The sequence below is a fragment of the Pistacia vera genome, unplaced genomic scaffold (assembly GCF_008641045.1).
Source record: "Pistacia vera cultivar Batoury unplaced genomic scaffold, PisVer_v2 Contig109, whole genome shotgun sequence".
NCBI classification, from domain to species: domain Eukaryota; kingdom Viridiplantae; phylum Streptophyta; class Magnoliopsida; order Sapindales; family Anacardiaceae; genus Pistacia; species Pistacia vera.
In genome coordinates, this window is record NW_022195126.1 from 504,940 (window position 1) to 525,501 (window position 20,562).

General features: G+C 35.9%; 4 protein-coding genes across 6 annotated transcripts; all 4 read left to right on the forward strand.

Annotated features, from left to right (window-relative positions):
- The first annotated feature begins 316 nt into the window (after positions 1-316).
- On the forward strand, positions 317-2,144 carry LOC116135402 (protein RICE SALT SENSITIVE 3-like). The gene is made up of 7 exons (XM_031421110.1): positions 317-459; positions 589-645; positions 739-906; positions 997-1,087; positions 1,204-1,245; positions 1,437-1,493; positions 1,586-2,144. Exons 1-7 carry the CDS (start codon positions 317-319, stop codon positions 2,108-2,110), a joined length of 1,083 nt encoding a protein of 360 aa, XP_031276970.1. The 3' UTR covers positions 2,111-2,144.
- Positions 2,145-4,408: 2,264 nt separating this feature from the next.
- Positions 4,409-8,372, forward strand: LOC116135410 (ubiquitin-conjugating enzyme E2-23 kDa-like). Of its 3 annotated transcripts, none has more exons than XM_031421119.1 (8): positions 4,445-4,585; positions 5,312-5,406; positions 5,578-5,651; positions 6,141-6,220; positions 6,832-6,946; positions 7,194-7,246; positions 7,467-7,595; positions 7,996-8,372. In XM_031421119.1, exons 3-8 carry the CDS (start codon positions 5,608-5,610, stop codon positions 8,130-8,132), a joined length of 558 nt encoding a protein of 185 aa, XP_031276979.1. In that variant the 5' UTR covers positions 4,445-4,585; positions 5,312-5,406; positions 5,578-5,607; the 3' UTR covers positions 8,133-8,372. The 3 variants fall into 3 exon arrangements, with proteins under 3 accessions (XP_031276985.1, XP_031276979.1, XP_031276982.1); XM_031421122.1 differs by having other exon boundaries at positions 5,312-5,390; XM_031421125.1 differs by lacking the exon at positions 5,312-5,406 and having other exon boundaries at positions 4,409-4,585.
- A 1,217-nt stretch (positions 8,373-9,589) lies between these two features.
- Positions 9,590-12,022, forward strand: LOC116135385 (probable inactive receptor kinase At2g26730). The gene is made up of 2 exons (XM_031421086.1): positions 9,590-11,069; positions 11,399-12,022. Exons 1-2 carry the CDS (start codon positions 9,773-9,775, stop codon positions 11,974-11,976), a joined length of 1,875 nt encoding a protein of 624 aa, XP_031276946.1. The 5' UTR covers positions 9,590-9,772; the 3' UTR covers positions 11,977-12,022.
- Positions 12,023-13,060: 1,038 nt separating this feature from the next.
- LOC116135393 (RING-H2 finger protein ATL46-like) lies at positions 13,061-14,701 on the forward strand. Its single transcript, XM_031421097.1, has one exon. It carries the CDS (start codon positions 13,413-13,415, stop codon positions 14,529-14,531), a length of 1,119 nt encoding a protein of 372 aa, XP_031276957.1. The 5' UTR covers positions 13,061-13,412; the 3' UTR covers positions 14,532-14,701.
- The last annotated feature ends 5,861 nt before the right edge of the window (positions 14,702-20,562 follow it).

Genomic DNA, 20,562 nt, shown 5'->3' on the forward strand with positions numbered 1-20,562 from the left:
GTATTGGTAAGTTGGCATGACCAATACATTCAACTATTCAAGAATTAATTGCATGATCTTGCTTTGTAATGCGGGATACTATTTGAATGAGAATTTGGGACCTAAATTTACCTGGGAGTAATTGAACAGGATTTATTTGTCAGGACGCTCACTTGTCAGAAAAGGGCAACGGAGGAAATAATGGAGAAAGTGTGTGAGAGAGAGAGAGAGCGAGATGTCACAATGTGCCGCTTCCTGGCTGCCTCACAAAAAGAATATAAAAAGTTGGCCTATTGTAATGTAGACTACTTTGAGAGAAAAAAGAGAAGTAGGCTTGATGGAGGAGTATTCAATTGATAATAATCCAGTAGTGGCTACTCATCTCCTTCAGCATACATTAAGAAACTTGTGTCATAAAAACTCCCCGTGGATTTACGCAGTTTTTTGGAGAACATTACCTCGAAGTTATCCACCACCGGAGTAAGCATGAACTAAAAATATGTATTGATTGCACCGACTAGATGAATGAACTATAACTTTTACTATAGGCCGTTTTACTTCTCTTTCCTTGTAAATTTTTTTTTTTTTTTTTATTTGGTTTTAAAACAGTTGGGATTTTCTTCAAAAGGGAGCTCATAACAGGTCAAGAGTGAACAGGAGGAACTGGTAACCCCTCAATGTTAATTTGTTGAAGCTCGCTCGTTCATTGAAACGTATTTTTATTGGTCTGTCATTGATCATATGGCTAATATGTCCTAGGATGCTCGCATGGGAAGATGGTTTCTGCAACTTTTTAGCTTCAACAGCTGGGAGAAATCCTCCGGCAAGCTCATCATCGGAGGACAAAAACTGTGATATTCAAATTGATGGACTCCAACCTGAGCTGTTTTTCAAGATGTCGCATGAAATCCACAACTATGGAGAAGGGTGACGAGAAAACCACCATTTTGTTATATGATTCTTTATTATCTCCTCAAGGATTTTAAAATTCAAATTAACAACTGGTCTTTTTCGCAGTTTGATTGGAAAAGTCGCTGCAGAACGTGGTCATAAGTGCGTTTACAGTGAACAAATCAACTTGTCTGTGTGGCAAAACTCCGTACACCTGGTAATTAATCAAGCAATCTCGAATTAATGCATGTGTTCTGATCGATATCTTTTACGTACTTTAATCAGCTGCTCAATAAATATATTTCTCATTGAATATATATAATCTCCTTGCAGCATCCAAGAACATGGAAGGCTCAGTTTCAATCTGGAATAAAGGTCGACTGCGATAATCTTTCTTCATTCTTGTTTGTTTGCTTTTATTGTGTGATCTAACTTGAAGAAACATTGAAATAAATGACACTAATGATTACATCAACATCTCCTGAACCAAACTGCGACATGCTTTAAAAAAAAAATGTCGCATAAGTTTAGAAGAATTAATCATTCTTTTAATGGTGAAATTGCAGACGATTTCTTTAATTGCAGTGCACGAAGGTGTTCTTCAATTAGGAGCTCTTAGAAAGGTGGACCTGTCTCTCTACCATTGGTATAATTTAGATATGTTCTCTTTGTCTCTTGCTTTAACGTAATTCATTTCTGATTATTGACATTTCAGGTCCCAGAGGATCTCATCTATGTTGCTGAAATCCAAATTTTTTTTAATAATCTTCAGATTATTCCCGGTTTCCTCTTACCACGTCCATCATCTCCATCTCCATCGCCAATCCATTCAACTATTTTCCCCTTTCAAGTTACTGCACCCATCAACATCCACAATCCATTTCCGATTGAGGGCTTTAATAATGATTCTATTATTAGTACAATGCCAGATGATCAATGTTACGAGACTTCTCAACCAGTACTCTATCCTACTACTCCCTTGATATCAAATATGGACTACGTCTCCGATCATTTCAATGAACCACTGATGCACACTTTATTAGCAATGAACAGCCTCGAGAAACTACTCATGAAGCTCCCCTCAGTAGCTCCACCATCATCTAAATCTTCTCCTCCCTTTTTTCAGCTCCATGATGAATCATTTCCTTCGATCTCACCCTCTCAACACCCGCTGATGGGACTGGATCAGGCGGTAGCAGAAGACCATCAATTTCATCATGAAGAGAAAGCTTGTCCTTAATTAGCTTAGCTTCAACTAATGTAACTCTCTCAAATTCAATATATTACTTACCTGATTTCTGCTGTCAGTCCCATTGTTTATGTATGTACTATACATGTATTTTCATGATAATATTTCTATATGTATCAAGAGCTAGCTGAAGATCAACAATATCTTGATGAAATCAATTAATATTTCTAATTAGAAAATAAATTTAAGATGATCTAAATGTCCTAGCTAGTTGAACAGATAGATAATTGATCATGCGATACATTCCTATCTGGCTGATGAAAATATCACCTGTAACAGAAATTAATAAGATCAGGACATGACATGGAGATGAAATCCGAGCTGTAAGGATTCGAGGATTACGAGGACACAAATTGTCATGATCCGAAACATACTAACTAGTGGCTAACATGTGCAAGTAAAAGCTGTCATAGATTTTTTTACATTCCTGTATCAAAACTCAAACCAACCACACACACTCACCCACCACTTACAACACAAGTTTGGCCCCCTATTGACTTGGCAACAGATCTATTGGCCAGCTTGGTCATACAAGTTTCTCTCCACAAAACCAAAAAAAAAAAAAAAAACCCACAACCAGTTAGCTCCCACTGCATTCTCTTTCCTCTTGTTAATCTGTTTATATATTAAGCCCTTGCTGCAGTAGTGATTCAATATGCTTTTTTACAACTCTCTCTTTTGATATATTTGTTGTGGGTTCGGGACGTCGAGTCAGAAAAGTGAAAGAAGGAAGAGAAGGAGATCAGGTATGTGAAGGGTGGGTAAGGTTCATGAAATGAAGGTCGAAAAGCTTCAGAATCTCGTCCCGGGTGGGGAGACCTGCAACATCTTGATCAACTTCTGGTTCATGCAACTGATTATATCTTTTATTTGAGGAGCAAGTTTGTGTCCTGGAACTATTCTCAACTGAACCAACCGACATTTTCATAGTGATCTTAGGCTTTTTTTTTTTTTTTTTTTTTTTTGGATCTTATATTTGTTGTAGCATCGACGAAGATGGACTTCAAAAGTTTCACCATTTATTATGCCTGGAGAGGTTACATTTCTGTCATATATATCAACGAAATCTATCACCTAATTGATATATATTTTTTCTATCACATCCTCATCTTATATAAAAATTGGAGCAAATATAATGTAAATGCTAAAAATTAAACACTCAAAATAACCGATGTATTTTTATATGGATTATTGGAAATAAATTGTACTACTTATATAATAGAATATATTCAGATTTCAAAACTATTTCTACTAAGATTTAAGAGAGAAATAGAATTCTTTCAAGTCTGGTAGACGCCCTGATGGGCTAGGTTTAGGTTTGCACCAGCCCTTCAGTTAGTCGGTCCATATTACAACTTGTAAATAATCCTTCTTTGATTTGTGTGTATTTTTCTTTTTTAGTCATATGAGTTATGTGGTGTCTATCTAATTCGCATGATTACGGAAATTTTTATAAGTTCAATGGATCAAAGTAATTACACAAATATATAATAGATACATCTTTTGTAACTTGAACACAAAAGCTCGAATATTACTAACTTTAATGACTAAATGATTTGTCATCACATCAAGGGAGAGATTTGTGTGTAATATATTTAATATTCTCATCAAAACCATAAAAATAATAGAGATGAATAGAATCCAGCTGACATGTAGTTACATGAATGTTCTCGTATATTCAACAATATGTGGCTTAATTTACACATCAAACCCCGTATTGTCATTAAATCAATGGCTATGGCTATGACTATATGCATGAGCTCATTATGTTTCACAATGTGTTAATCCCATTGACTCTACGCAAATTGTACATGTAGAAATTCATTATATATTTCAAATAACAATAAAACTTATAATATTGATATTTATTTATAATAGTTTTTGAAGTCAAAGACTCAATGGAGTTCTTAATAAAATATTTTATATTTTGAATGTTAAATCTCATCAATTTAATTAAAGGCCATTTAAACACAAGCTTTTTCCTATATATTAAATAATGTTATTTATTTATTTATGTATTTTAGCTTCACCAATCTACATTTAAATACATCCTGCAAAATCCATATCCTGAGTCTTGGAAAACAAGAAATTATCATACAAATAAGATTAAGATATTATCTGATAATCTAATATTCATTAATTACAAAATCATTTTTTATTATTTACTACATTTAACTGTAAACGAATTAAACTAAATTAAAAAAAAATAAAAAAAACCTAAAAGATCTTGCATGCCACGTTGCATATCTTTGCTCGAAGAGAGTGTTGATATTCACCCCGGCCCAAACTCTCTCTCTCTCTCTCTCTCTCTCTGCGTTTCTTTTCATCAGTTTTTCTTTTCTCTTTCCAACTTCGAACTTCATTAATTTTCTGTTTGTTTCTCACGATTCTTCTCATCAGAAATTCAACTTTGGACTCCAATCATATAGGCCTTCTTTTGATTTCCGCGAATTGAATTCCGCTGTTGTAAGATAATAATTTCGTTTCTTTTATGCTTTTTTGGTTTCTTTCGAGGCTATAGATCTTAGAATTAATTACGTTTTTGTATAAAATTTTGGGCCTTCCGCGAACCTCTTCAACATGGAACCATAATTAATGTACTAATCACTTTGCACCTCTGATTGATTACTGATTGATTACAGAAATATAAGGATGCAACAAAAACGATTAGATTTAGGATTTTGAGTCTATTCGTCTGAGAAAAGTTCTAATTTTATGGTTGTTCTGTTGAGTATTGTGGTTGTGATGGCTGCATTGTGAATTAGGCTCTATTTGTAGCCTTATTTGATCATGTGGGGTGTAAATTTTGTCTTTTACTTTGTTTTTTAATGATCTTGGTTATTGGTTTAATTTTACATGTCCAGAACATGAATTTCTAAGGTGAAAAATTAGTTGTTCATTAATGTTTGTGAGTGTAAGTTAAAAGAGTATTCATGAAGTACAGATTTGATTATTATGTGTTTAGCAGAGTCTTGAACTTAAACTGTATGTCTTTTAAAGGTCCTTTGAAGTGTAGATGAATCAAAGTAGGATATTTGATGTAATTTAGTAATTTTTTTAACATTAGATGTGCTGCTTACGTCGACTATGTGATATGAAGGTTTTATAAATGTTGAAGCGATATTTATGTCCTAACGAGCAATTTTGTTGTGGCATGACATGTATCAGTCTGCTGATTTCATTCTCTTACAGATATGTTCTGTTGCTGGTTTTGGCCTTGAATATAATTTGTGGTATCTGATATTACTTGGAGCTTCTGGATCTTTGGTTGGTCGGTGCTTATTCTTGTATGATTTCTGTTGTTATCTGCTTTTGTTTTAGAGTTTTTTTGATGAATAGATGGGAATATTTTTAGAATATATATAACATGTTATTTCCTTAGTAGTTTTCTATTATGAACAGTTATACAGTTCTTAAGAATAAAACGATGTTGATTTCTCTGTCCTCCAATACAACAGGTTGTGCTCTTTAACTTCTATAGGATTAAAATGTCGTCTCCAAGCAAGAGGAGAGATATGGATGTCATGAAGCTGTAAGTTTCTCATTATTACTATTTGTTCACATTCTCTGGTATTCTCCAATGTTATTATGTTTTTTGTTTTTTTTAATGTATGATGAACAATTTGATATGGTTTAATGAAATGGTAGACTATGGTTCAGTGGTGTCGGGTACTTATCTAAAAGTCTTACGTGAGTGAGGTGAAATTGACTGTCTGAAAGCAAAAATTTTGCAATTTATGTAGCATTTCCAAATTTACATCTCTGGGCATTCCTTTGAAATTTATGAACCTTCTCTGATTAACGTCTTGCGTTGGTACTGTGGGATCCTTCTTTGTAAGTAATTAGATTTGGATCTGACTGCTGTTTCTGTGATCGATATCTTAATATTTGTATGGCTTTATTATATTTAAATCCTCTTACAGCTGGCATAGTTATTCAATTTTGGAACTTCAACTTTAAATGATGTTCTGTATTGATATTCTTTGTTCAACTTCTTACTTATTGCCTTCTGTTTATTCAGGATGATGAGTGATTACAATGTGGAGACAATAAACGATGGACTCAATGAATTTAATGTGGAATTCCATGGTCCAAAAGAAAGTACTGTCTCTTCACTTGTTCGTTTTACTTACTACAGAATGCTGTCTCACAATTATTTTGCCGCATGTGATTTCTCTTAATGTGTGTTGCACATAATGGCATCTATGAATGAATTCAGGAACATATCCTGCCATTTTTAGCTAAAGATTTGTGTGAGCTTCAGCCTCTGGAAAGTAAAACTCTTGTCATTCTTGATGTTTGAATGGGAAACTCACATTTTATCCATTGTTTATGCATGTAACTTGCGAGGAGATTAAGCTATTAATTAACTTTTTCAACCAACTTTTCCAATTGAAGCTACTCTCTGAATTGTGATAGATCTTTTTAAATTTATTAAACATGTGATATACGCTTTTTTTCCTTATGACCGTAGGAGGTTGATGCTACAGCTATACATTAATTATTCTATTAAAAGATACTGGATATTAGATCTTAGGATGACTTATTTTGTAATTTATCTTGAAGAATTTGAAGTAGAGTTTTCTTAAATTAATCAAGACATGTTATTTACTGGCCAAAAACTTTGCAATCTTATGATAGATTTGGCTGTTCAAACCTTATTATTATTATTTCTTAAGTTTCTTAATGTTACATGGATGTGATGCTCGCAGGCCTTTATGAAGGTGGAGTTTGGAAAATCCGTGTTGAGCTTCCTGATGCTTATCCATATAAGTCTCCTTCTATTGGCTTTGTGAACAAGATATACCACCCAAATGTTGATGAGATGTGAGCAACTCATACTTTCAGAAGCAAATGTTCTCATTATTCTTTTGAACATTGAACTGCTATGAATAGGAAGTTGATTTTGTCCTAATAAAGAAAGGAAATATCTGCCGTAGGTATAGAAACAGAATATGTCATATGTTTAGAACTTGAAACTGTTTTGATAAGTTTAAAGGAAGTGACTCTGTTAATTTTTTCAAAATCTTTTGATGATCCTGCTGACTGTGCTTTGTATTCGTATTAATCACAGGTCTGGTTCTGTATGCTTGGATGTTATCAACCAATCATGGAGCCCAATGTTTGGTAACCATCAATTAAAGAAATTTCTTGTTTTATATGGTTTAGATTGTCCACTTTCTTATACTCATGGAAATTTATTTTATTTTACTGTTGTACATGCACATGTACATTGTTTTTGTATTATAGGTCTTCACTCCTTTTACATGATTCCAAACCCATCAGTTGCTTCTGGTTCATTAACTGGGATTTTTCACATATATGGCCGCTATTTCTGTTGCTGCAGATCTATTAAACATTTTTGAAGTTTTTCTTCCGCAACTCCTCCTTTATCCAAATCCTTCAGACCCACTCAATGGTGATGCAGCTTCACTGATGATGAAGGACCGAAAACAGTATGATCAAAAAGTGAAAGGTGAAAGTTATGCTTAGAATAAATCCATTTTTTCCTCTATATTTATGTATCCTTTGGTTGAACAACTTAAGGAATAGAACGATCTATAACTTTCTAACGGTACATTAGTGCCTCAGCAATGGCCCAGAGAGATCAACCCTCCCTACTCTGTAGATTACTGTAATATATGTGCAACTCCGAAGAATCAGGATTCAAATAATAAGTCACAATAAATGGGGACATCCAACTTGAATTTTTCACTTCATTGAGTGCTTTTGGGACTTTATATATCGAGAGAAAAATATGTATCACTTAGTTTCAGATGTTATTGCATCTTTGGGCATATATATATATATATGTGTGTGTGTGTGTGTGTGTGTGTGTGTGTGTGTAACAATCTAACTCTTTTTTGTGGAAACAGAGTACTGTGAGCGATATGCAAAAAAGGAGAATATTGCAAACTCCACTGCTGAAGATGAGAGTGGCGATGAGGATATTAGTGAAGATGAAGGAAGTGCTTCGAGTGATGATGATATTGCTGGCCATGCAGATCCATAATGATCTGTGAGGCTTGCCATCTTGAATTGAACTACTTGATAGAGCAGCAATGTATCCTTATTACAGCCCCATCTGTTCAGTTATATTCTAGTTTTAGCATGTAATACCGTAAGAGTTGTTTCCCACCATAAAGAAAGGAGTTGAATTCAATTTTAATATATCAGAATATGAGGGCTCATATTGAAGATGAAGGACAATAAGAAATTGATAAGCTGATCAAAAGTGGTTTTTTTTATTGCACATTGTCTCTTCTATCTCTCCTTGTTTTTTCTTTGTGGGTTGGATTCTTTGGCCACATTAATTTTCCTTTCCGCTCATTGCCACCCGCTTTCTGTGTTATTATGGATATAATCATATAATACATTATTTTATGTGCACAAACCCTTGAAAGTTGAGGTTGGGTTAAGGAGGGTTACTTTGTTCCTTAAATTACTAAGTTCAAACTTGGATATCACTTACAACAATATTATGACTTATTTGGTCTTTTAAACTTGTACGGTCTTCAACGGATCCCTGTATTAAAAACCAGATCGGATTGATCGGTCGGATCGGTTCGATCGAGACTCGGTAGTATTTTCGGTCTGGTTCAGGGTTTAAGGGGGTATTGTAATATTTCAAATTTATTTGGGGTATTTTTGAAATAAATAAAAATTTTAGGGACTAATTTAAAATTTTAGGGTTTTTTCTGTAATATACTAAAATTTAAGGGATTAATAGTAATTTTTTTTAAAATTAAATTATTGTTGATGTCATCGGTTGATCAGTAACTCGGGCAGTAAAACGGGTTGTCCTCTTATCCGGGTTTTAAAATAATGCAATGGACCTATAGATTAATTAAGATGCGCATAAACTGGTTCAAACACTCCAGTTACCCAAAAAAAAAAAAAAAAAAAAAAACCTTAGAAAGTTGAAAGTTGCAGTTGATTAAAGCACAATCTGAGTGAAAATATAGTAGTTTCCAACCAATTAAAAAATTGTTTTCTAAATGGAAACATAAGACTCGAACAAATATTTCTGAAATTAAATATTGTTTTCCTATATTAAATCAGTTGGCAACCATATACCTAAACGTTTAAATTTTAAATTTAGAATATTCAAACATCTCGTAAGTTTTATCTATCAATCTGTAATTCTGTTATTCTAAAATTAGCTTGTCTGGAGGATTTGCCTTGCTCCTCTTGAGGTTTTGTCTTGTGTGAACTGGGCAAGGTTACCAGTTCAGTTGATTGAAGTTAATTTAAGATGTCTTTTTCCTGGGATATAGATAAATGAGAAAGCTCCATTTGTATCATAGATAGATATACAACGATTAGTAAACTATTCGTAAGAGAATCAGAAGTGTGAGAACTGAGAAACCAATTTGACTGTGACATAATATTTGAAATTTCTGACTATTTCAGTCTGCCGGCTTACAGATTCTACAATGTTGATTCTAGCCCAGTCATCTACCTCATATCTGTAAGTCATTGTCCTTCACGACTAGAAGCTACAAACCATCTTTGTAAATTCAGCCAATTGGCAGACTGCAACAACATCAGTTTTATTTCTTTCCCATTGTCTTACTAGTGATCACTTTAGCTTCATTAAGGAGAGTGCAAACTGTAGTGTCATTTTGCAAACATTCGGCTTGTCCATCAAGAATGGATCGAATTTCCATCCGAGCACTGCCAATTTTGATCTTTCTTCTTTTCCCAATTGCAAACTCTGAATTACTAGAAGTGAGAGAGGCACTAGTCCAATTCATGGAGAAACTTTCACCAGGTAATGCCGAGAGAGATCAGAATTGGGGTTGGAACACGAGTTCAGACCCCTGCAATGAAAAATGGGTGGGTGTATCTTGTGATGATGCAAAGCAGCAGTTTGTTAAAAGAATTGTTCTTGAAGGGTTTAATCTCAGTGGCGTTCTTGAGGCAAGTTCTGTTTGTATAGCAAACTCTCTTACTGTCTTGAGCCTGAAAGGTAACAATATTGCTGGAGTTGTACCGGAGGACATTTCGAATTGTAAACAGTTGACTCACCTCTATTTAAGTGGGAACCGATTCTCTGGTAACCTTCCCGATTCTCTATCACAATTAAGTAATTTAAAAAGGCTTGAAATAGCCAACAATAACTTCTCTGGCGAGCTTCCGGATGTGGCTCGAATTTCAGGCCTGATAACCTTCTATGTTGAGAATAATCAGCTCAGTGGAGGGATACCAGATTTTGATTTTCTCAATCTTAAGGATTTCAATGTCTCCAACAACAACTTCAGCGGTCCAATTCCTGATGTCAAAGGCCGGTTCAGTGCTGACAGCTTTTCAGGTAATCCTGGATTATGTGGAAAGCCACTATCAAATGCTTGCCCACCAACTCCCCCACCAGAGAAGAAATCAAAAGATTCAACAAATCAGGTTCTTTTATACTCGGGCTATATTATCATTGGTCTGTTGATTTTGCTCTTCATTGCCTTGAGATTAGTTAGGAAAAAGAAGCCAAATGCAAAGAAGACTGATACTGTAAAGAAGGGAGTAGCACAGGATACTGGTACCAATAAGCCTATTAGTACTTCAAGTGGATTAAAGACTGGTGAGAATAGATCAGAGTATTCCATTACATCTGCCGAGGGTGGAATTGCCCCATCATCGCTTGTAGTTTTTTTAAGTCCGGCAGTGAAGGGATTGAGATTTGAAGAAGTGCTTCAAGCTCCAGCTGAATTGCTTGGAAAGGGAAAACATGGAAGCCTATACAAGGTCATGCTTGACAACGGAGCGATCATGGCTGTGAAAAGGTTAAAAGATTGGGGCATTTCAAGTGAAGACTTCAAGAGAAGAATGGAGAAGATAGACCAAGTGAAGCATCCAAATGTATTGCCCCCAGTTGCATATTATTGTTCTAATCAAGAGAAGCTCTTGGTTTACGAATATCAGCCAAATGGAAGTCTTTTCAAGCTTCTTCATGGTAACTTCTCTTTCTATGCATGTTTTACTCACTTTTATTTTAGGAATTTGGAGTTGTTATGACATTGTGAAAAATTGAATAGAATAAGTAGGAATGAAATAATCATTTAGTCTTTACAAAATCGTATGCAAAATCAAACTTCATGAAATAAACTAAGAAATTTGTTTAGTTTCTAGGCTGCTTAGAATGCAGCTGGTATAAGTTATAAGCTGATACTCTAGTTAGCTCCTGATTACTTGAATTCATGCTTTTCTGTTCTTATAAATTAGCATCTCTCTCATCAATATGGAACAATAAAACCATGCATCATTGTTGATTGTTGAGTTCAGAATCCCAAAATGGCCAATCCTTTGACTGGGGAAGCAGACTAGGAGTTGCAGTTGCAATTGCACAGTCTCTCGCGTTCATGCACGACAAACTTCATGAAGATGGAATTGCTCATGGTAACCTAAAATCCACCAACATTTTGTTCAACAAGAACATGGACCCATGTGTGAGCGAATATGGCCTAATGGAAATTGAGAATCAAGACCAATCCTTCCTTGCTCGGTCCAGCAGCTTCAAGAGCGATCATAGCAGTGGCAAAATGTATAGCACCTTCAAGGTTGATGTCTATGGCTTTGGTGTGATTCTTCTTGAGCTTCTAACAGGGAAGTTAGTCCAGAATAGTGGGTTTGATTTGGCTAAATGGGTGCACTCGGTGGTTAGAGAGGAATGGACCGTCGAAGTTTTTGACAGAGCCTTAATTTTAGAAGGTGCAAATGAAGAGAGGATGGTGAACCTGTTACAAGTAGCACTGAAGTGCATAAATCCTTCTCCAAATGAAAGGCCAACCATAAATCAAATTGCTGTAATGATCAATTCAATAAAAGAGGAAGAAGAGAGATCCATGGACTCGGAATCATGATTAGCTAAGCAAATGACTACATGATGTGTAAGAACTTGCTGGGAAATGCCTGTTAATAAATTTCTTACAAGATGATTAATCTGAAAAGTTTTAGTATTTAATTGATTGAAAAACAAATCTTGATTCAAAATTCATTCTTGCATAGCTGTAATTTATTCATATATTCAACAATTTTCAATATTTCAATTCATTGTCTGTGTTATTGCAGTGAATTTGTTGGCCACTAAATCAATCTATGACTTGACTGCTAACAAGTTTGAAAATAGACATATATATATCAGAAAACAATACAAAATGGGGTATGAATCAATCAGTGGCTGTGGCCCAGAGGTTATAGCTGATTATGCTGAATTACTACATAAGTGAGTTGATAAGAGTGCTCTTCACTGAAAACGTGTCCATATATATATGATTTCGAGAGCTTGTCCAAGTACAAACAACAAATATCAAAAAGCTAAGAAGAAACAGTATCGTCGAATGTGGCATGAACCAACATCAGGCAAAATTGTCAACCATTCTAATCATAGAATTGAGTTATGGCGACCTCTCTTTATTGGGCATAATCATCTATGCATTTAGGTGGCATGCGTTAAAGGAAAAGCTATAGCACATGTGAGTCAAGAGACCCACCACCATGAAGTTTTGTCCTTTGAAATGTCTCTTGTATCATCATAGCTAACACGTTTAATTTAATAATTAATCCATGGTCTTGTGCCCCATCTGATTAGATTACTCCCTCCTAATAACATGATTTATCACATGAACATGAACTTGCATCAAATCTAAAAGAATTATTGTTTCTTGATCACCATTGATCATAGCCTCTCTTATATTCGATGAATCAGAAATAGTCAATACACTGCTTTTCTGCCAAGATTGATGGAAATTAAATTTGCCGTGATTAGAAAGCAATCACACAGAAAAATCAATGTAAGTGTATTTATAAATGTTGACAATTTCTGATGAAAAAAGCAGGGACATGGAAATGTGGTGGTGACCCTTTAATCATTCCCCATCTTCCTTGCGGTCTCCTCATTCTTGCTCAACTTTTTCCTAAGGTATCTAAACCTTGGCAATTGAGGCAAGAAATGACAACAAATAGTCTTTGAGGCTTTTTTGGTTAAAAGGGTGGCCACATATTCTTTCAAAACGCCTCTTATGGTTATGGAATCATGTACCCACTGCCACTCTTTCTCAACATTTCCTTCGTTTATTTTGTTCAAGACAAATAAGCACAAAAACTCTCATCAGTTTTTTCAAGTGTACTCTCCTGGAACAATCAGTTTCCTCTCACTTGATAGTATCGGTTTGATAAAAAAAAAATTCTGTCATTACACTTGGTCTTTCACTCCTTAATCTTTTACAAATTCCAGGCTAGAAAGAGTGTCTTTCGGAGAGTTTCTGATAAGAGTTTTGTTTTTAGAACATTAGCTACAATGTCTAGAGTTCTACATCAAATGAAGAATAATAAAGATGGTGTTTTCATATATCCACCTCCTCCTCCATCACCTTCTTCTTCGTTATCAAGTCCTAACAGTACTATCAAGTATGAAAATGAATCAACTCAATCATCATCAGTTGGTAGAATCAGTCCGGTAATTCTTTTTATTATAGTAACTCTAGCTGTTGTTTTCTTCATTTCTGGTCTTGTCCATTTGCTTGTCAGATGTCTCATAAAGAGACAATCTTCTTTACCAATTCATCGATCCAATAATCGACACCCAGAAACCCCTCATGCTTTTCAAAGACAGCTTCAACACCTTTTCAGGCTACACGACTCCGGTCTAGACCAAGCTTCAATAGATGCTCTACCTATATTCTATTATAAAGATATAATGGGCTTGAAGGAGCCATTTGATTGCGCAGTCTGTCTCTGTGAATTATCAGACCATGACAAGCTGAGGTTGCTTCCGAGGTGTAGCCATGCCTTTCACATCACTTGTATAGATACATGGCTTCTTTCAAACTCCACCTGCCCTCTTTGTAGAGGGACCCTTTTGAACTCAGGCCCTCCCACGGAGAATCCAGTTTATAGTTTTGACGTTTGGAGGGAGATATCAAATGGGTTCTCCAGTGATGTAGAGAATGGATTTTCTTGTCATCAAACCCCGGCAAATACAGAAGAAAGCGCTGACCCGAAAAGGGTTTTTTCTGTGAGACTTGGAAAATTTAGAAGCACAAATGAAGATAGCAAAGAGAGAGGTCCAGGAGAAATAAGTAGCTGTAATTTGGATGCAAGAAGATGTTACTCAATGGGAACATATCAATACGTGGTTGGTGATTCAGATTTACAAGTTGCATTGTCCGATGATAGAGATGGAGCTGCTGGTGTTAAAAGTGATGTGAAGCCTGTCAAAGAGAAAGAAGAGCATGGGAATTCTTTAGTTGATGGTGAAATGGAAGGGAAGAAAATCAATAGTAGAAGTAGAGGTGAGAGCTTCTCTGTATCCAAGATATGGCTTTGGTCTAAGAGGAGCAAGCTGCCGAGTTATTTGAGTACACATATGGATACGCCTTCTTATCTCTCTTACCATAAGTTTGCCAATGAAATATAGCTGGAATGGTATAGTTATGGTGACAGTACAATAGTACCATGCTTATTATTATTTCCTGATGAATCAAATAAATAAACACATGTTCCAATTCCTGTTGATTAATATTTTCATAGAAAAAATAAAATGCATATTTGTTGTATAGTCGTGTATTTCTTTGACTTAAATGAGAGACATGATGAGTTCGTCTTTGTAAGATTTTAGAATTGAAATCCTCTGCAGATGTACTTCCTTCTCCTGCTTCAAAAGCGAGAATTGCTTTCTGTGTGGCTCTTAAAAGCAATGAGGTACTTCCAACCAAAGTACACAACAAAAAGATACAGTGGTTAAATTTATTTTAATTAAAAAAAAAACTGAAGCACAGAAATTTCACAGCTAAATACTCGGTGGTAGCAACTCCAAAACTTACAAAGTAGAGATATAAAAAGAAAGTTAAACTAATGAATACAACTTGTGTAATAAAGAAATTATGTAGAAAAGAAAGTTTGCTTCGAGGCACTTTATAAATTTTTACTTTGCTTAAAAACGTTGTTTGCCCAATTGTGTGATGCATTGGGCCTTGCAAATATGCTTTTAGGATACAATGAAGCACTATTATGTTTGTCTGCATTGAGCACCGACGAAAACAAACTCCAATACTCTTAAAATTTTGTAAGCCTGCAAAGAATAAATGTTCTATTTCTACAGTAATAAATTTTATGCTAGAAAACTATGAATAGTTTATACCAATGTTTTGATAACCAACTCGAGATGAAACCCGACAAAGTTGTTGGGTTCCAGGTTGACCAGTTTATCCGGCCAGTCAAACCAAATGACAAAACTTTTAAAATTCAGAAAATACACTCCTAAAAATTTGTTAAGTCCCTACTAGTTTGAAATTTAGCAAATACACCCCAAATACAAATCGACCGACTATTGGTTGGCAACGACGACACCCCAAATGCAATTCCAATAATCCCTTGAGCCCATTCCCTAGAAAAGCTATCCAAGATTTGGCCAAAATCGAACAGATCTCACCGACGTTGATGTGGACAACCCTCCCGATTACCTCGAAAATACTCCCCTCTTCCTCCTGACCAAACTCACTCACCCCACCCCTGTTAGCCTTGCCAATCATCGGCTATTGCCGCCACCTTTTTGGTCGATTCACTCATCGAAAATCAATTCCGTCGCCACCATTGCACTCATCGGCACTTTCTCTTCAAAAGCCCTAACATCCCCGACCTTTACTTGTTTGTCGATCATCATCCCAAATTCTAAGGTTTTAGGTGAATAGGGAAATTGTTAACCTGACTCGGTGAAGCTCCTGGGTCACAGTTAAATCGGCCAGGCCAAGCCGGTTTTCAAAACACTGGTTTATACAATGAAAGGTGTAAAGAAGGTTGGAGGAAGAGATATTTTTTAACTATCTCTGGATGGTCGAGTGGTTCTATAGGGACTCTTGAGTGTATTACTTAATAGGTCTTGGGTTCGAGTCCCTTCTTAGGTGTTAATAGGAGTAGCTACTAGAGCTTTTACCTGGTAAATAATTCTAGGGTCTGGAGAATTTGTTCAGGTGCACATAAGCTGACCTGGACAGCCCCGATCAGTAAAAAAAAAAAAAAAAAGATATTTTCATTTGTTCTGTGAGTATGGAAAATGGCTACACAAAGCCCTTATTTATAATTTTGTGGGCACCCTCTCAATTGGCTCACTTCATTTTTGGTCGTAGGATCAAAGTTTAAATTTGATCTATGACTATTAATGAATCAATAAAACTTGTTATGCTTAAAAAATCAGAGCTGACATAAGCTTATCTGAGCGAGCACCAATCGGAGTTCAAGAAGGTTTTGCACTGTCAGAGTCTGCCACGTCACCCAAGACATAAAGAATAAAGTTGTCATCAACCCAGCCGACTCAATTTTTGTTTGTGAATGAATCTGGTTTGCAAAACTGTCCAAGCCCCTTTTAATTTAAGGATATCTCTTAAGTTTTCAGCCAATGAGATGTTAGGAGAGGTTTGCACGGCACCTACCCACTAGCAAAAATGTAATCATTACCTTGAGCTTAGCAGATATAAATAGGCAGCTCTCCCTCACAAAATCGGGATTAGACACTCTGAAGTTAACAAAGCAAATAACAAAGACACACTACAAGAAAAAGAGTAGCTTAATATTCTCTAAGAACACCAAGCACCTGTAGCCCAGTTCGCAGTTAGCGACCTCTTGTAGTCTTGGCTAATCACCAAGAACACTCTCATAAAAGAAAACAGTGGATGTAGGATTCGCTTTAAGCATCCTGTTGTAGATAATCATGCAAAATCTTATAGATATTGCATGATTAAGTGTATAAATCTATAATAGGATATTAGGATTGTAATCAATACATATTAGGAACAAATCTGTAAAATAGGAAGTTAGAATATTTATTTCGTAGATTAGATTATTTATTTCCTAGATTAGTTCTTTATTTTCCTATATATATTGATGTATAATTTGTCAATACAATATGAAAAATATTACAATCAGTTCTCTGTTTGTATCATGGTATCAGAGCAATTCGTTGTTTTCTTTTCAATTCGTTTTTTTTTCTTTTTTGCTCAAGTGAGCATTATTTGTGAGTCACCCTGGAGAGTGGCTGTTTTTTCTCACCGCCTGCCTAGGAAGAAGCCTCTTCTGCCGATCGACTCTTCCCTGAACTCTGATCACCCTTCCCAGCTTCATCTTGTTATTTCCAGCAATTCTGTGTGATTAGTTCCTCAGTATCTCATCCAGGTCAGAACAGTTTTGTTGGTTTCTGTTGGTGTAGAGTTTGTTCTTTGAAGAGTTTTTGTTGGCTATTTTCGTCTTCTTACCATGACTGATAAGTCTATAATTGATATGGTTCCTGTAATGTCAAAAATTACGGAACATAAGCTTAATGGATTTGATAACTATTTTGATTGGAGTAAGAAAATTCGTCTTTATTTGCGAAGCATTGGTAAAGATGATCATCTCACCAAAGATTCGTTTGAAGATGATTCAAAGCAAACATGGTTGAGAGAGGATGTCTGGTTGTTCTTGCAGATACGGAACTCCATCAACAGTGAGTCACTTGGTTTAATTAATCATTGTGAATATGTGAAGGAATTGGACTATCTAGATTTTTTGTATTCTGGGAAAGGGAATATTTCTCGTATTTTTTATGTATGCAAAGCTTTTTATCGAGCTGAGAAACAAGAGAGGTCTCTTACGGCCTATTTTATGGATTTTAAAAGGATATATGAAGAACTTAACATTCTTCTATCGGTGAGTGCTGATGTAAAAGTTCAACAAGCTCAACGAGAGAAAATGGCGATTATGAGTTTCCTAACTGGACTCCCTTCTGAGTTTGAATCTGCTAAATCTCAGGTTCTTGCTAGTTCTGAGATCACCTCCTCCAAGACATATTTATTAGGGTTCTTCATACAGAAAGCACTCCATCTGTTCAATCAAGTAGTGCTCTTGTAAGTCATAATCATAACACCAGACATTCATATAACAGGAGCAATAATAGAGGAAGGGGTTTGAATTATCGTGAGAATTGGAGTCAGGAGTTAGGAAGGATTATGTGCTACTATTGTCATGAACCCGGTCATACAAAGCGCACGTGCAAAAGGTTGCAAAATAAGGCCTAGAAACCTCAGTCAGCTCATGTCGCCGTTATTGATACTTCTGAGAAGAAGGTTATGATTTCAGCTAATGAGTTTGCCAAGTTTTCTCAATATCAAAAATCATTAAAGTCCTCATCTACTTCCATCACTACTCTCGTTGAGTCAAGTAAACCAAATACATGTCATATTTCCTCATCCTCCAAATGGGTCATTGATTCTAGTGCCACATATCATATGATAGGTAATCCTAGTCTCTTTTCATCATATCAGTCACATATTTCCTCGTCTAATGTTACTTTAGTTGATGGGTCAACTTCTTCTGTTCTTGGTCTGCGTCTGTTAACCCTACTCCGTTAATTTCCCTATCATCTGTATTGAGTCTACCACAGTTCGCTTTTAATTTAATTTTTGTGAGTAAACTCACTCGTGCTCTTAAATGTTGCATCTCATTTTTCCCTGATCGTTGCCTGTTTCAGGATCTTACGACGAGGCAGATTATTGGTAAAGGACATAAATCTGGAGGGCTTTACATCCTTGACACACAGGTGCCCAGAACCATTGCATGTTCCAGTATTTCGACCCCTTTTGAGGCCCATTGTCGGTTAGGACATCCTTTTTTTTACCATTGTTAAAGAAATTATGTCCTCAGTTTAATAAATTATCTTCGTTAGATTGTAAGTCATGTCAATTTGCCAAACACCAGCGTCTTTCTTCAAGTCCAAGAGTCAATAAACGGGCTAGTGTCCCATTTGAATTAGTTCATTCAGATGTTTGGGGTCCATGTTCTATTATGTCTAAACCTGGAGTTAAATATTTTGTTACCTTTATTGATGACAACTCTCGTGCAACTTGGCTTTATTTAATGAAAAATCGTTCTGAGTTGTTTTCTCATTTTTGTGCTGAAGTTAAAACTCAATTTAATACTTCTGTCTAGACATTAAGAAGCGATAATGCCAAAGAATATTTTTCGAGTTCTTTTCAGTCTTATATGAGCCAGCATGGCATTCTTCATCAATCCTCTTGTGTTGACACACTGTCCCGAAATGGAGTAACCGAGAGGAAAAATAGGCACCTTCTTGAAACTGCTCGAGTCCTATTATTTCAAATGCAAGTTCCTAAACAGTTTTGGGCCGATGCAGTTTCCACAGCCTATTTTCTAATTAACAGCATGCCTTCATCTATTCTGAATCGTTCTACTCCTTACAGTGTTCTCTTCCTGTCTAAGCCTTTGTTTCCTATTGCCCCAAAGATATTTGGTAGTACTTGTTTTGTTCATGATGTTCGACCCCAAGTAACCAAGTTAGATCCCAAATCTCTTAAATGTGTTTTTCTAGGTTACTCTCACCTTTAGAAGGGATATCAATGTTATTGTCCTAGTCTTAATAGATATCTGATGTCACCTGATGTTACTTTCTTAGAAAACACTCTTTTTTTTTCCTACTTCATCTACCTATACATATTAAGGGGAGGACGATGACTTACTAATCTATACTGCCACATCCCTACTGGCTACTCCCATACTTGAGGCTTCCCCACCTACTGTTCCTCCTCCAGCACCACCACATGTCCGTCCACTACATCTATTTCGCATTGTCTATTCTCGTCAATAGGAACCTCTTGTACCAGTCCCTTCGTCGTTAGACCCAGTCTCCAGTGATCCTGATACCTTTGTTCCTCATCAAGAAGACACTCAGACTTCATGTCCTACCCAAGACTCTTCATCGTTGGATCCAACCTTGAGTGATATTGATCTTCCTATTGCTCTTCGGAAAGGTAAACATCAGTGTACTTATTCTATCTCTTCATTTGTTTCTTATGATCACCTATCATCTTCTTCTTGTTCTTTTGTGGCATCACTAGACTCCTTCCTACAACTGTTCGTGAAGCCTTATCTCATCCTGGTTGGCGTGATGCTATGATATAAGAGATGAATGCTTTAGAGGTTAATAGTACTTGGAACTTGGTTGACTTACCTACTGGAAAGAAACCTATTGGATGCAAATGGGTGTTTGCTGTTAAAGTAAATCCTAATGGGCCAGTGGCTAGGCTTAAAGCTCGTCTTGTAGCTAAAGGCTATGCTCAAATTTATGGAGTGGATTATTCTGACACTCTTTCCCCTATGGCTAAATTGACTTCTGTTACCTTATTTATCTCTATGGCGGCTACTCATTCTTGGCCATTACATCAGTTGGACATCAAAAATGCCTTTTTACATGGTGACCTTCAGGAAGAAGTCTATATGGAGCAACCACTTGGATTTGTTGCTCAGGGGGAGTATGGGAAAGTTTGTCATCTTCGCAAATCGTTGTATGGTTTGAAACAGAGTCCACGTGCTTGGTTTGGAAAATTCAGTAAGGTAGTTGCATAGTTCGGAATGACAAAGAGCAAGTCTGATCACTCAATCTTTTACAAACAATCGGCAGT

What these genes read in the sequence shown, in the direction of transcription:
- LOC116135410 (XM_031421125.1), top strand. Translation starts at nt 5,608, where the DNA reads ATGTCGTCTCCAAGCAAGAGGAGAGATATGGATGTCATGAAGCT. An exon ending in GATATGGATGTCATGAAGCT is followed by an intron (nt 5,652 to 6,140) that starts GTAAGTTTCTCA and finishes CTGTTTATTCAG; the next exon opens with GATGATGAGTGATTACAATG. An exon ending in CACCCAAATGTTGATGAGAT is followed by an intron (nt 6,947 to 7,193) that starts GTGAGCAACTCA and finishes TATTAATCACAG; the next exon opens with GTCTGGTTCTGTATGCTTGG.
- LOC116135385 (XM_031421086.1), top strand. Translation starts at nt 9,773, where the DNA reads ATGGATCGAATTTCCATCCGAGCACTGCCAATTTTGATCTTTCTTCTT. An exon ending in TCTTTTCAAGCTTCTTCATG is followed by an intron (nt 11,070 to 11,398) that starts GTAACTTCTCTT and finishes TGTTGAGTTCAG; the next exon opens with AATCCCAAAATGGCCAATCC.
- LOC116135402 (XM_031421110.1), top strand. Translation starts at nt 317, where the DNA reads ATGGAGGAGTATTCAATTGATAATAATCCAGTAGTGGCTACTCATCTC. An exon ending in ATCCACAACTATGGAGAAGG is followed by an intron (nt 907 to 996) that starts GTGACGAGAAAA and finishes TCTTTTTCGCAG; the next exon opens with TTTGATTGGAAAAGTCGCTG. An exon ending in AATTAGGAGCTCTTAGAAAG is followed by an intron (nt 1,494 to 1,585) that starts GTGGACCTGTCT and finishes TTGACATTTCAG; the next exon opens with GTCCCAGAGGATCTCATCTA.
- LOC116135393 (XM_031421097.1), top strand. Translation starts at nt 13,413, where the DNA reads ATGTCTAGAGTTCTACATCAAATGAAGAATAATAAAGATGGTGTTTTC.